The following is a 14,402-nucleotide window of genomic DNA, read 5'->3' as shown; positions in this document are numbered from 1 at the left end:
CTTCTTGAATGTGAAAGGCATCGCATCCTGTTACCTCCACCAGGGCTCAGATCTTTTTTTTTTTTTTTTTAAACACAATTACTTTATTGATTTCTTACAATCAAATACTGCCAACTAGCATTCCTTCCACTCACGGATCACTAAAAACAAAGAAGACTTCCTTGGTATTTTCAAATGATGCATTATACAATAAACAAAGTTAGAACTTAAAATGCACCCTCATTAATTATGTAAACTGGTAATTTGTGTTAAAAAGCATAACTAATAATTTAGTTTCTTTCTTCATAACACGGAAATTTAAATATTTCTCCTGATAGTCTTGAGGTTATCATTGTTATGAGTAGTGCACAGTGTGGTACATACGGTTTCATCTAGAAAGGTGTGTCTTACACACCTTACACAAAACGTCTAACAAAATGCATACATCAACGCCTGAGACAAAGCATGTTTCAGATATGAAGCAGCCCCTCAGGCTGCCATAATATTTAGGTTTTGCACGATCATTTATGACATAACAGGTTAATTATACATAACATACTTTTTATACATTTTAACCCCGAAGATAAGAAAAATAATTGTTGCTTGAAAAAATTCTTCCAGGCAGCCATTTGGTTGGTATCAAGAGAAACTGACCCTCCATGAGTTTAGTGTCTGCCAGGTTGGCATCATTAGCTCAAGTCAGTGAATCAGATATGCAACATGCTTCACAGTGACTGTTCCCCACGTCCTGGCAATGCCTCTTCTCCCACAGTACGCCAGATGACGAGGCACTTCCAGGATTACCCTTGCCTGTGGCTTTCCCTTTTCATTTTTTGTTGCTGGATTAACTGTATTACTTAAGTATTATTTCCTCTTCTCCCTTCTTCTACGGCCTTCCATTTTAATTACTCATAAATCCTTTCAGAATATCCTCAGAGAGCTCCATAAGCGGAAGCTCTCGAGATGGAAAATCCGAGGGAGAAGATCGGGTACTGGAATGTCCTTGGCTTTCCTGGCATCTGCTGCAAACCTCCGCAAGGCTGAAGAGGGTATAGCAGTTTCTAAATGCAGAGGCGAGCTCCGTAACTCTGACTTTTCCACAAAATCAGCACCCACATCCAGCTCCTTTTCTACTGGACCTTTTAGAAGTCTGGCCTTTTCAGCCTTTACCTGTTTACTTTCCTTCCTTAATCTTTCCTTCTCCACCACAAGGAATTTCACATGCCTCTTCAAATCTGCAACTGGGTTGCCTGCTCCTCTACTCTTGTTCATTGTGTTTTGGGGCTTTGCTTCCAACACACGGCTCTGTTGCTGAAGGAAAAACAGTCGTGTGTCTGGATCCCTGTCACAGACGCCCTGAGTCTCGGGCAGGCGTTCCTCTGTGGAGGGCTGTGCTTGTGCATCTTCAGCAGAGGGGCTGTGAGAGGCCTGAATATGGGCAGGTTGAGGGGGCCTTCAGTTACTTCCATAAGACCCCAGGGTAGGCGGCAGTGCCGGGGAACACGGAGGGGACAGCAGAGCAGTGTGATGCAGCTGCGGAGACAGCAGCCCCTCTCAAAGGGCTGACTCCTATCAGTCCTTGAAATCTGTGATTTCAACCCATGAACACCTCTTTGATCTGTGCCCAGCAAGGACTGGGGCACACTCTTCTGCAGAAGAGACCCATCGACCGTGCAGCCCTTCTCCAGGTGGCACAGCTGCTCCTGGCTCACGGAGCTGCCCAGGGACTGGCCCCTCACCCTGGGCTGCCACATCAGCCCCAGCCCAGCCTGGGCTCCCACATGAGCCTAGAGGTTCTATGGAGGCAACGAGGGTTTGTCACTGCCATGACTGCTACTTGAGGCTTTAAGTAGAAGAGCATACGCAGCCTTCTCACTGAGTGGGAACCTGAGGTTGCATGTCAGTGGGAATTTTATCTGTTGCTAGAATAGTGGACTGTTTCATACACCCTATGCTGAATGTACAAGAAGCCTGGCAATCCAATTGTGGATCATTCCTGTGCTATTTGCATGAATACGTTTTTTTCAACTTCAGTTTTTACTTTTGTCCAAGTTATATGTGAATGTAGTTTAAAGTATCAAACAGATCTACAAGGTTTGTTCAAACAAACAGCAGTTCCCTGTCTCCCTCCCTGCATTTTCCCATCTCTAGGCAACCACTTTCCTCTCTCTTGGTTTTTTACTATTTACCACGGTTGCTAAATAACATACTGCTTCATGTCTGAATTTTAAGCTATATATATATATATATATATATATATATATATATATGCTACACACACACACACAGTCTACTGATGTTCTATTATCTATCGTTGTGTGACTAACTACCCCCAACAACCTTAAATGACAATCATCTATCGTCTATATTTTGATCACAAAACTGCCATCTGGACAGGGCTGATGGGACTGCCTGTGTGTGCTGAGGCCTCAGCGGGCCTGGCTTGCAGACTGGGGGTCTGCGTGGCTGCCCACCTGGTGCTGGCCGTGGGCTGAGAGTGGGCCCCTCCACAAGGGCTTCTCCAGAGCTGCTTGGGCTTCCTCACAGAAGGGCAAGTAGGTTTCCAGAGACAGAGAGGGGAAGCTGCCAGTCTCAAGGGCTGGGCCTGCAACTGGCAGTGTCCCTTCTGCCGTATTATTAGCTTAGCAGCCCCGGAGCCTGTCAAGATTCAAGAGGCGGAAAGAGAGTTTACAGTCATCTTCAAGCCACAGCTTCCCACTGAGGAAAATGAGCATTTAGCTTCCATTTCACCAACTGCATTCCCTGCACGTGGACACCGTCCCCATCTTCCAGTCCTCCTGATAGAGTTCTACAGTAAACCAGATCCTCATTCGGCATTTCTATGGTGATGACTGTGTAAACGCTATTGCCAGATCGTAAACTGTGACTAGCTACCTTTTCTTTCTCGCACTGCTGTTTTCTCTGGAGCCAATCATGGTCTTATCTTCACATGTGGATCATTCTGTATGTACTACTAATCCAACCCGAGGCTCTGTACCAAGTACTTCAATGTCCTCCAGGCTCTTCTGGGGAATTCGGCTTTCTATCCACATCACTCTACTGCTGCCCTGGGTGGGATGTCCCAGGACGGGTTACCAGGCACCAAACTGGGGCTGAGCTGCTCCCTCACCACTGTCCCGAGCGTTTGCTCCACCGCAGCTTGGAGGACCCTGGGTCGTCACTACGGTTTCCTCTTTGCGGCTTCTGCCCTCATTACTGCCCATCTTTCCTGAGAAAGAAGGCGAGGGACATGTATCTGTTGAGAGCTCACCTGTCTGCAGTGTTTTTACTCTAGTGGCGCTGAAATGTGTCTCCACGGTGGCAATCATTGTGCCCCCAGGGGCCCTTGTTTTGCTCTCTAGGAGCTTTTCGGAGCAACCTCGTCTCCTTTCACGATGGCTTTCTCACCTCCATGAAGGTGTTCATCATTTCTTCTTCTACAGCTTTCTTTTTCCTCCACGGTCTGTGTTCCCCACGGAGCTGGTTTCTTGTTTCAGGAAGTTTTCCTCCAGGAAGGGCAATCCCTGGCTGTGCATGGATAGGCATGAGCAGGGTGACTGGAAGCTCTGAGCACACCAAGGGGCTTGCAGACTGAGATGCTCTGGAGGGTGGCCTGGCTGGGTCCCTGAGTTGAGGAATCTCTGAGGTCGGGTTCTCTCTCTCCTGCTGGGATGGAGAGAGAACTGAGAGCTTCACCAGTCCCTGGTCATGGAATGAGATTGGATGGAGTCTTCCCATCTCTGGCCTGGATGGGGAGGGCCTGGCTATCCATGCCCTGGGGGCTGCCTGGGCACAAAGGCTGTAGTCTCAGCATCCCTTATGCACTTAGCCACACATCCCCCTGAACAGGCCTGGCGTTCATTTTGCCTCTGTAGGAGATGGCTCTCCAGGGCCTACCAGTAAGAGGTCAGGACAGGTGCTGGCCTCTGCAGACCACGGGATCTAGGGAGCTGCCTGCCTACTGAATTGTTTGCAACAATGATTCCAGCCAACCCTCTTCACCCCAGCCCAGAGGTCCCCGGAGCTGCTCTCAGTCCCAGAGCTGGGGGTCCTGTGGTGTAGGCTGGGGCAGTTCCAGCTGTTGCTGCTGCTGGCTTTGGAGTCACCTTTCTCAGGTCAGCTATGTCTGGGACACTCACTCACCCTCTGCTTTCCAGGATCCAAAAGTGCTGTTTGCTCCTCTGCTCTCACCCGCCATGCGGTATGGACAGGCCTTAAAATCCTCCCTTTCTTGCCTCTTTGTGGACTTGGAGGAGGGAGTGACGGCAGGAGGGCGCTACTCTGCACTCTCTGTCCAAAGCCTATAGTAATGACTTGCAGCCAGTCAGGCCTGGCCCCAGGCACAGCTAAACGCGCCCAGGCCACCAGGGCCAGCCCTGGCTCTTCTCACAGTTGCAGCAAGTGTACCCTGCTCTCTCCATACCTGGCCAGGCTCCAGCTCCCCTGGCCTGGCCTGTTCCTGGCTCTCCTTCTAAGGCCCAACTCAACCCACTTCCTCCCAGGTCCTCCTGGGACCTCCTGGTCCATTCTGGCTAGAAGAGACCTCCTCTCCCCGGCCAGATGGAGTTCTATGCCGGGCAGGTCGCAGCTGCACATCCCCTCCTGCCTGCCCTCCCAAAAGGCACTGCTGGGTGGGCACGGCTCTCTCGTCCATGCGGCTTTCCTGCTTCCCACCCCGGCCCTGCACGCTCAGTGTTCTACTGACCAGCTGCAGGCACAGCAGATCCCTGCAGGCCTTGTTCTCTGAACACCCCGCAATGGCCTGGAGAGGCTTTTGTCCCACAAAGGAGCCCAAGCTGTCACTTCGGCTGCATGCGCTCACCACGGGCCCTCCTTGCTGCACTGTCCTCAGGCCACACACAACTCTGGGGGAAGCCCATCCCCACCTGTGACTTTGGCGGCCCATCCCCGCCAGGCCTCTCTGGACGTCTGCACTGTCCCCTCTCAGCCCTTCCTCCCGGCACCTGGGCCACCACAGCCCCTCCCGCCTGGCCTCCCACTTCCTGCCTCGTGGCGGCGCTGCTGGGTGGTGGAGCCGCTGCAGTGGCCTCTGGTGCTGCTTCTGCACAGGCCTCGCCTCCTCTGGAGCCCGCTTCCCAAACTTCATGCCCGTCCCTCCCTTCTGCGGCCTGACATCCTCCTCAGGGGCCAGGAGGCCGCCACCCCAGGCTGCGTGATCCCAGTTCTTTCCTGAGGTCCTTCCTAACAGGAACTGGGGAGGCGTCAGTCTCTCCCCAGGAGGGTGGCTGCAAGCTCTGGGAGCTTCAGCTCCTTCCCCAAGCCAGGTCACTGCCTGCGCCATCTTCCCCTGTGTCCAGCGGGCCGGCACTGACCCTTCAGGGCGGGGAACACACTCACTGGCCTCTCTGAGCATCGCCAGTCCCTGGTCATGGAATGAGGTTGGTGGTGTCCACCTCTCCCTCCCTCCCTCACGGTGTCTCCTTGAGGAAAAGACAGTCTCGCTCTGTGCCCTGGGCCCTGGCCGGCAGGTGCCGTGGGACAGCCCAGGGAATGGCCAAGTCCTCCTGCAGATGAGGGTCGGTGCCTGGTCACTCTTTCTGTTGAGTCCTTTTAGCGAGGGGCCACATAAGAGGCTGGGCCCCCAGTGGACCCATGGAGAGCCATCCTGTAACTGCACAGCACCGGACTGAGTCAACCATGTTCCTTAAAGGAGTGAATGCAGACGGGGGCTCGGCGTGACTGGTGTGGCGAGAAGCCAGGTCCTGGCTGGGCACAACCTTGCCAGGTCACTGGAGGCAGAGACCTGACCTGACCCTCGTGGATACGGTTTCTACTTCCCCAGATGGGGTGGGGTGGGCTGGGGCTGCCATGGCCTCCACGGCTCCAGGGACCCGCCATGCTCTGGGGCCAGCACGGAAGGTGAGGCTGTCTGAAGAACCTTTGCTTCCCAAGCAAGCCCAGGCGGCAGGAACCCCCTTGTTCACCCTCCTGGCTACTCCTCACTGGGGCCTGGGGGCACTGGGGCATAGGGACAGGTGTCCGTCTGGGTTTGTGCTGCCTGTGAGGGAACAGCTCCCAGGCTTTGTGGGAGGCCCTGGGGGACAGGGCCAGCCTGGCCTGAGAAGCCCAGAGAGGAACTTGGCCACTGCTCCTCAGAGGGTGGGCAGCATAGAGGGGAGGGGAAGGGGCTGGGATGTCTCCTGTTTGGGGCTCTCACAGTCAGGCTGCCTGGGCCAGGGCAGCACCCCACAGCCTTCTCCACTCCAACACCAAACCCCCAGACGCTCTCCTGTCTGTCCCTGCAGATACTTGGCTCCAGGAGAAGGTTCTGAGGACAGGAACAGATGGGGTGACCATGGCCTCTGGGACATCTCAGGGGTGGCAGGACACACAGACTGAAGGCTGCCCGAGGTGGCTGAGCCCTGGAAGAGGGAAAGACTCCGAGGGCAGGTGCGGGATGTCTTTGGTCGCCTCCCACAGCCAGCCTCGTCTGACGGTGGCAGAACAAAGGCAGCCGTGCCCAGTCACTGTCATTCAGGCGCTGCGAGGCACTCTGACAAGGACCTTATTGAGTGTTTCTTTGAAGAAAATTCACTGTAACCAGATCAAATGAGCTTGTTAATCCCGACACCCCAGGAAATGGTGCAGAGGAACAGAGGCCGTGCTCACCATGGCTTTCATCCTAGTTTCTGGCAGCTCTCGAGGAAGCCAAGCCACGGAGCTTCCCTTACGGAGGGGGAAGGAGTGCAGGCTGGGGTCAGGCTGGCTGGGGAAGGGACTGCCCAGTGGCCGGCCAGCTCCGCCCGGGACCGAGGCAGGTGGGATCCGTGGGTGCTCGGGACACTGGGTGGGCAATGGGGCCAGGCTGTGTCACCAGGAGCCGGTTTCCCCTCCTGGTTTGGAAGGCACTGGAGGGCCCTCCTCCCCTCCTCCAGGCCCAGGCCGGCTCCTCTGTCCAGGCTCCCTTGGTGCTGCCAGGGCACCAACTCACACCAGAGCTGGGCACAGGACCTCACAGAGTGCTGCTTGAGGAACTGGGAGGAGGGGGTGTCACAGCACCCCTGACCCCTACCAGGCCCTGCGGAGCTGGTGCAGAGAGGAAGTGGGGGCAGGGTTGGACACAGTCACATGTGTCAGGGTGATGGGGGCGCTCTCAGTCCTGCATACTAATTCCATTTTTAATCAGGCAGAATGAGACTCCAGCATCAATCTACCAGGCAGCCAGCTCCGAATCGTGCTGGAACTGACAGGAAGGTCAAGGGGCATTCCGCTGCCCGGGCTTCCCAGAGGTGCCCCACACACCAGATGGCACTCCACACTTGATTTTATTCTGTGACACTGATTTGCTGAAACCCCCCATTTCCTGGGCAGAGGAGGGCAGTAGGGCCCAGAAAAAAGGGGGACCGGCCTCCCAGGAGGACTAGGGCCTACTCTGCTGGGGTCACTGCTGACCAGGCCTCAGCCTTCCTTCCAGCCCCACCCTCTCCCCTGCAGTTTGTTTAAAAGTTGAGCTGCAAAATTAAATAAAAATAAAAACAAACCCCTGAGTTGTTAAAAACCAAATTAAAAATCCCCCTCCGTGTCAACAGGTCCTAAAGCCAGTGTGACAGGACAGGCAGGCGGGGCAGGCGGCTGGTGGAGCTCAGCTGGTGCTTGAGTCCTCGGGCTCACCGTCAGACTCCTCCTCCTCCTCCTCCTCCTTCTCAGGGCCCAGGTGGCCCTGGGTGCCTGGCCGCTTCAGGATGGCGCTGTACTTGAGGGCTGTGGACTCTGCCTGCAGGACCACCTCCACCAGGCTGAAGATGGTGATGACCTGTGCAGAGCCCGGCCGTGAGGGGACAAGGACGGCAGGGCCTGATGTCGAGGCGCAGCTCTGCCTCCATCCCTGCAGCAGGACCCCAGGCCCCTCCTTCGGCCTCTGGAAGCCTCTGCTCACCTGTCTGTAATGGGGGCCCCCTCCAGGAAGAATGCCCTGGGTCAGGGCAGAGCTGGGGAGTCAAGATGCATCCTGAGCACTCCTAAGGCTTATGAAACACAACCTGGGGGCCCGGGGCCACGTTCGGGGCACATTGTTGGTGAAAATGGTTCCAGACAATTTCTTGGGTGTAAACTCATAGCTTTCATCAGGTTCTCTAAAGGACCCCAGAAGGCCAGCACCCCTGCATTAGCGGGACAGGCAGAGCCCCGCCTCTCTCCACTGTGGCTGCTCTCAAGGAAGGGAAGGTGGTGCCAGAAAGCAGGACCCACAGGAGGGGGTCTGGGTGAGCTGGGAGGGCCCTGAAACCCGACCCGGGAGGCTGCAGTGCTGGGGGAGCCCAGGAGACACAGATGAAGGAATGAGGGGCACCGCAGGAGGCAGGAGAGGGGTCATCAGGACTTGGGGGGCTGGGACACAGAGGGGTTCTGACCTGCCGTGCTGGCTCCTGCTCCATGTCCTCAGGCTCCCAGACCAGCGTGAGTTCCGGCTTCTTGCCCACCTTCTGGAAGTGGTGGGACCGCAGGGCCAGGGCCTGGAATGCAAACACCAAGCCTCAGGCCTCAGCTCTGGGTGCTGCTGCCTGCCCTTCCACCCTGGAGGGCTTCAATGCTTGGAGACGGCCCTCAGCCCTCGGCCCTGGCCCACCCCTGCCTGGCTGGAGGGAGCTTCATTCAGGGAGGCCCTGCCAGGCCACCTTCAGCTGAGGCAGCAGCTGAGAGTGACCAAGGGCCAGGGTGGGGGCTGGGAAGGCCTGTGGCTCTGTGTGCTACTGGGGGCAAGTGGTGGGGGGTCCAGGGCTGACTGCACTGAGGTGTGGACAGAGAACTGTGGTGGCAGAGCGCTGCGCCCCCTGCTGGTGCCATCTGTCAGTGGGGCAGGGCTGGGCTCATGGCAGAGTGACCTAGGCTTGAACTTCAGGATACAGAGCCCCGAGGGTCCGCAGGGGGACTCTGTCCTTCCTCTTCCGCCCAGCTCCAGGTTATGAACACCACGTTTACTGCACACAATGGGCTGGACACTGCACTCCCAGGGCACTCTGGATGTTAGGAAATTCAAAGCCAGGCACAGGGGCAGGTGGTGACCTGCAGACCCCAGGGCCAGCTGGAGCCAAGCCCCTAAGGCAGCATTAGGACAGGTGCATGTCCCCTTGGAGAGAACTGTGAATCAACAGTCACTCAGGGCAGGAGCCGAGCCAGGGACAGCTCTCTTCCTTGTCTTCAGGGGACACAGTTTCCAGAGCGGCCACGGACCATTCTCTGGCCTTTCATTCCTTCACGTTCCTATAAACACAGTCCCCAAAGCCTGCACACCCTGCCGAGCTGTACTGGCCATGGAGGGGCCTGCTCTCCGGTTCCTGGGTCCTTGGGGAAGGGGGCCAGGCCTGACCCTGGGCCTGAGAGCTGGGCGTCTCAGCAAGGCCCATCAAGTGGGCTTTGTGCTAGGGCTGGGGGAGTGAGGGGTGGAGTGTGACCCATCACAGCCTGTACCCCTCCAGTGCGGGATGGCTTGGGCTGCCCCGCCCACCCCTGGGCTCTCCCAGGGCACTCACGTTGCAGTAGATGCGCTTCTGCACGCCGTAGCGCAGCACCAGCACGTCGAAGGCTTGGTTCAGGACGCCCATCACCATGGCTTCTGACTCCAGGGGGCCACTCTCCTGCAGGGACAGTGCTGCAGCCATGGCACCTCCTGGCACTGCCCTGGGCTCCTCGAGGCCTCCTGGTGAGTAGGTGCCCAGGAGGGTCGGGAACCAGAGGGAGGTGAGGGGGCACCAGGCTGGAGGGCTCACCTTGACCAGAACGGCAAAGAAGAGACTGGTACTGAGCTCCTGCACGCGCTTGGATGCCATGCGGCGGTCGTTGCAGTGGTCTGCCTGTTTCTGCAGGGTGTCGGGCGCCATGTCTAGTCGCTCCCTATAGCCTGGGAAGAGGGGGCGGGGTTGTGGGTGGGTGCTGTATGGGAGAGTAGGCGAGGCATGAGAGTGGGAGCCTGGGGGGCTGGGAAGAGCTATGGTTGGGGGATGGGCTGCATGGCGCTGCACTCCCGGCGACAGATTAGGACCCCAAGCACCCAGCTCCCAGGGCAGCAGAAAGCGGCCCTCCGAGGTCAGCGCCCTCCTCCCGGCTGTGTCCAGGGCTGGCTGTGGGCTCTATGCAGCTTCTGCAGCATCAGCCCGTAGGGAGAGTTTCCAGGCCAGGCTCCCCAGCACTTGGGTCGCCCGACCCTTGGACCTCTGCGGGCACGGCAGAATGGTCTTGGGCCACTGAGCACCCGCTGTGGGGGTGGGCAGCCCTGAGCTGGCCCAGGTCTGCCCTGACCCCAACTGCACCCCTCACCTAGCGCTGCAGCCAGGAGGCGGTGCACCAGGACGTCGGCAAAGCGGCGGATGGGCGAGGTGAAGTGTGTGTACAGGGGCACATTGAGCGCGTAGTGCCGGAACTGCGCTGGGTCCTGCAGCAGCCCCGAGCAGAAGTACAGTGCCATCTGTGGGACGGGATGGGTCAGAGCCTGACAAGCCCAGAGCTGCCCAGCCAGGCCTGGAAGGCTGGCGCCACCCACAGCCTCACCGTCGGCAGTGATGTGTGGACAGACCTAATGGGCTGCTGGTTGCTGAGTGAAGCCAAGGAGGACAGGGACCAGGGCCCTTGCTGCACAAGGGGACCCAAGGGGAGGCCAGGAGGCTGGGCAGAGCCCAGGGGTGCCCATGTCCTTTCCAGGAGACAAATCTGGCCTGCCTGGGCCTCCCAGATGCCCTCAAGGTGGCAGCACTGAGAATGGCCTGGACAAGCCCACCCTGCTGAGGACCAGGGAGCCAGGAACCCCCAGGATGCTGTCAGGGTAGGGGGCACGAGCTGAGCCTCCCAAGTCCAGTCCCTGCTGAGTCACCGCTGAGCACCACCAGGAGGGAAGAGTCTCTGGCCTACCCTTCCCCAGCATGGGGCTGGGGCTGCTACTCTCGCCAAGGAAGAAGGAAGAAGAAGAAAGAAAGGTGGGGGTGGGGGGGTGGGGAGGAGGAGGTGGCAGAGGAGTAGGAGGAGGCGGCGATGGCAGAGGAGGTGGAGGTGAAGGAGGAGGAGGAGGAGGTGGTGGTGGCGGAGGAGGAGGAGGTGACAGCAGAGGAGGAGAAGGAGGAGGTGGCGATGGCAGAGTAGGTGGAGGCGGAGGAGGAGGAGGAGGAGGTGGTGGTGGCAGAGGAGGAGGAGGAGGAGGAGGTGGTGGCAGAGGAGGAGGAGGAGGCGACAGCGGAGGAGGAGAAGGAGGAGGTGGCGATGGCAGAGTAGGTGGAGGCGGAGGAGGAGGAGGAGGAGGTGGTGGTGGCGGAGGAGGAGGAGGAGGAGGAGGAGGAGGCGACAGCGGAGGAGGAGAAGGAGGAGGTGGTGATGGCAGAGTAGGTGGAGGCGGAGGAGGAGGAGAAGGAGGTGGTGGTGGCAGAGTAGGAGGAGGAGGCGACAGCGGAGGAGGAGAAGGAGGAGGTGGCGATGGCAGAGTAGGTGGAGGCAGAGGAGGAGGAGGAGGTGGTGGCAGAGGAGGAGGAGGAGGTGACAGCGGAGGAGGAGAAGGAGGAGGTGGCGATGGCAGAGTAGGTGGAGGCAGAGGAGGAGGTGGCGGCAGAGGAGGAGGAGGAGGCGACAGCGGAGGAGGAGGAGGAGGTGGCGGTGGAGGTGGTGGAGGAGGACAATGAGGAGAAGGAAGAGGAGGAGGAGGCCTGTGGTTTTGTCGGACTGGGGGCTGCAGATGCTGTCTGGTGGAGACACAAGCAGAAGCCAAGGAGCCTGTGGGTCTTTGTTCAAGGAGGCAACATCCATCCTCCCATCTGGTCAGACTGGGAGGAGGGAGAGAAAGCCCAGGATGCGATCCCCTGCCCTGTGCAATACGGGCCTCAGGCTCTTGGAGCTTCCTCTCCAGCCCAGGCCCACCTTTGGTCGGGGCCGTCCTCATCCCCTCTGACACTGATCCCACCCAGCTGAAGCCACGCTTCACCCGGGGAACCTCTGTGCTCACCAATACTCCACCCCACAGCAGCCAAGGGAGACAGTTTCCGGCCTGCCAGCCTCGGCCCTTCTCATCTCCAACCACCTGACCCTCCCAGGGGCTGAGACACAGAGGGCTGAGTTCCAAAGGCCCTTGTGCTGTGCTAGGCAGGAGGCAGGACTGGGGCAGGGGGAGATACCGAGAGTCTCTAGGGACCAGCACATAGCCCGTCCCAGCTGGGGCCACAGCCCCTGAAGCTGTTTGTCCTGCAGTCCCCGAGCTTTCAGGGCTGGGTGTCAAGGCCAGTGCTGCTGCCTGGGAGCGATTGAACGGGTTCCTTGCAGAGGTCCAAGGTCACTCCTGTGTGTCTCGCTGGCTCCCTTGCTCCCTGGCTGCTGTACGCACTCACCCTCCTGTGCCCTTGGCCAGACAGACAGCCGGCTCCCGTTACTCTGTGCACACAGGCCCTGGAATCCAGGGCGCAGCTGGTGGTGACCTGCTCAGCTCCCTAACTCCACTTCCCTTCCAGCCCCTGCTAGGCCCTAGGTTAAGTCGGGGGCAAGTCCCCGGGGGAGGTGGGCACAGCCTCCACTCCCAGACACGTCTGGGCTTTGTTCTCAGTGGTGGCCCAGTTCCCCAGATGACCTGGGTGAGGCTGATGAAGGGCCCTGGCTCCTCCTGGCTGGTGGAGGTGGCTCAGGGTCGGGTGGGATGGGTGGGGACCATGGCTTTCCCACAGGCCCAGCCATCCCTGGGACAGCCCTGGTGTCCTGATGCAGATGCTCACTGGGGACTGCGTGCCTCCTCACACCTTTCTGTGCTCTCTGCTGCTGCCCTGCCCTGTCCCTACCCCAGTTCCCAGGGCTGAGGAACAGGAGCACCGCAGACCTGGTAACTCTCTGCCATCGGATTCCCGGGTAAGGGTGCCTCTGAGCTCCCTGGGAGGCGAGCCAGGAGAATGCAGCCTTTTCAGGCTCTGGCTGACTCCGGAGCAGCTCCGATCTCTGGAGCTCCAGCTTGGCTTGTACCTCCTTGGAGGTGATGGCATCAGAGGTGGGGGCATGGGAGGGGCCCCAGCAGGGCAGAGCCAGAGGCAGTTCTGGGACTCAGGGGCTGCTGTACGTTCTCTGCCAGGCCTAGAGCCACTGCAGTATGGAACAGAGAGAGCCCAGTGGGCACGGCCCAGGCCCTCTCCGCTGTGGGTGCCGCAGGTGCTTGGCTGAGCAGACACTTGTGACCGGGGGCAGGTCAGGGCAGCCAGGCTCAAGCAAGCCCTGATGGCTTCAAACCCAGCAGAGCTTGAAGTGTCAGAAAATAAATCCACTGAGGTCAGCTGAAGCCATCCAGTTCTTGTGAACAGATTGAATCTGCCGCGTGACTGAGCCCTTGAAATACAGCCTGTCCCTGCCCCTGGGCCGGGCCGGGACCCAGAGCCGACCCATCAGCATCCACTGCTCCCGCTGACCTGAGGGTCCTCTGGCGTCCTGGTCCCAGGATGCTCGGGCCCTGCATGGGGGAAGCTCAGCCAGGGGGGCTGTGACAGGCGTCCCAGAGCAAGCCCAGCTGTCCACCCCACAGGCTGCCACCTCCCTGCGGGCCCCGGCCTAGGCCCCCAGCCAAGTCTGCTTCTTTCCCACACTGGCCAGAGGCCGACAGCTGGTTCTGGACTCCACATGTGGGGGTGGAGGCTGAGGAGTGTTCCCTGGGACAGGAAGCCACATGGGACCCTGTCTCTCCTCCAGGACCCCAGCCTGATGGAGGTCTCAGTAGCCCCTCAGCTCCAGGGTACACTGTCCTTGAGCGAGTGTGAGCAGGAAACAGCGGCTCAAACTCAAGAGGCTCAGGGTGTCCCCTCCTAGGTGCTGCCTGGGGTCGGCCTCCTCTCCCACCCTCTGGCAGAGGAGGAGCAGCCCCTGTCCACCCAGCCATGTCCAGAGCAGGCAGGAACAGTGGGGGCCTGTGCTTGCATGTGGAGGTCACAGGTCTGGGGCCAGTGTGCTCCCTGGAGCGGGGGAGGCTGGGGCTGGGCCCTCCTTACCTGCATGGGCCGGGAGCACATATTGGTGAGCACCTCCTTCCGGGCCAGTGAGTACTTGTCATCTCCAAATGTTTGCGTCAGGCTTTTCTAGAAGCAAATCCCAGAAACCTATGTGACGTGTGGTCCAGCTCGGGGAGAGACTCTGGGCCCTGTCATCCGCTGAGCACCTCGTGCCCAGCTCTGGGGAGAGGAGTTGCCTGTGGGGCTCAGCCCTGCTCAGAGGGGATGGGTGGGGAGAGGGGGCAGCCACCTACACCCTGTGGCCCACGCTGGCCTGAGGTCAGTCCCTTCCGTGTTTTTGCTGGCTGGCCTGGACTCACTGGGCTCCAGCTCTCTGGCCTAGGGCACCTGCCTTCCCCTCCCAGGGTCGGGCCTGGGGGAGATGTCTCCCTCCTCCAGGACCAGAGCCAAGGCCCTGGGTTTCTTAGCTTTGCCCCAGGCAGGGGGCACCTGAAAGTACCCACCAGTAACATTCCC

At 58.9% G+C, this 14,402-nt stretch overlaps 1 protein-coding gene and 1 pseudogene across 4 annotated transcripts in view; both read right to left on the bottom strand.

The window, feature by feature from the left end:
* Positions 1–447: 447 nt before the first annotated feature.
* On the bottom strand, positions 448–4,177 carry LOC129031623 (nuclear receptor-binding factor 2-like; annotated as a pseudogene).
* Positions 4,178–7,246: 3,069 nt separating this feature from the next.
* The window catches only part of DIS3L2 (DIS3 like 3'-5' exoribonuclease 2), a 373,065-nt gene continuing 365,909 nt past the window's right edge, over positions 7,247–14,402 (bottom strand). The window contains exons 16-21 of one of the 4 annotated variants that reach the window (XM_054477508.2): positions 13,926–14,012; positions 10,252–10,399; positions 9,705–9,835; positions 9,468–9,572; positions 8,349–8,450; positions 7,247–7,753 (exon numbers count right to left, since the gene is read on the bottom strand). In XM_054477508.2, coding sequence (XP_054333483.1) covers positions 7,583–7,753; positions 8,349–8,450; positions 9,468–9,572; positions 9,705–9,835; positions 10,252–10,399; positions 13,926–14,012 — 744 coding nt within the window. In that variant the 3' untranslated portion in view covers positions 7,247–7,582. Of the gene's footprint in view, positions 8,451–9,467; positions 9,836–10,251; positions 10,400–13,925; positions 14,013–14,402 lie in introns of all 4 variants that reach the window. The other 3 variants (XM_054477506.2, XM_054477507.2, XM_054477505.2) reach the window with 3 other exon arrangements.

This window comes from Pongo pygmaeus, chromosome 11, assembly GCF_028885625.2.
Source record: "Pongo pygmaeus isolate AG05252 chromosome 11, NHGRI_mPonPyg2-v2.0_pri, whole genome shotgun sequence".
Taxonomy (NCBI): Eukaryota; Metazoa; Chordata; class Mammalia; order Primates; family Hominidae; genus Pongo; species Pongo pygmaeus.
The sequence above is the reverse complement of the archived record's forward strand: the minus strand, read 5'-3'. Positions and strand labels throughout refer to the sequence as shown.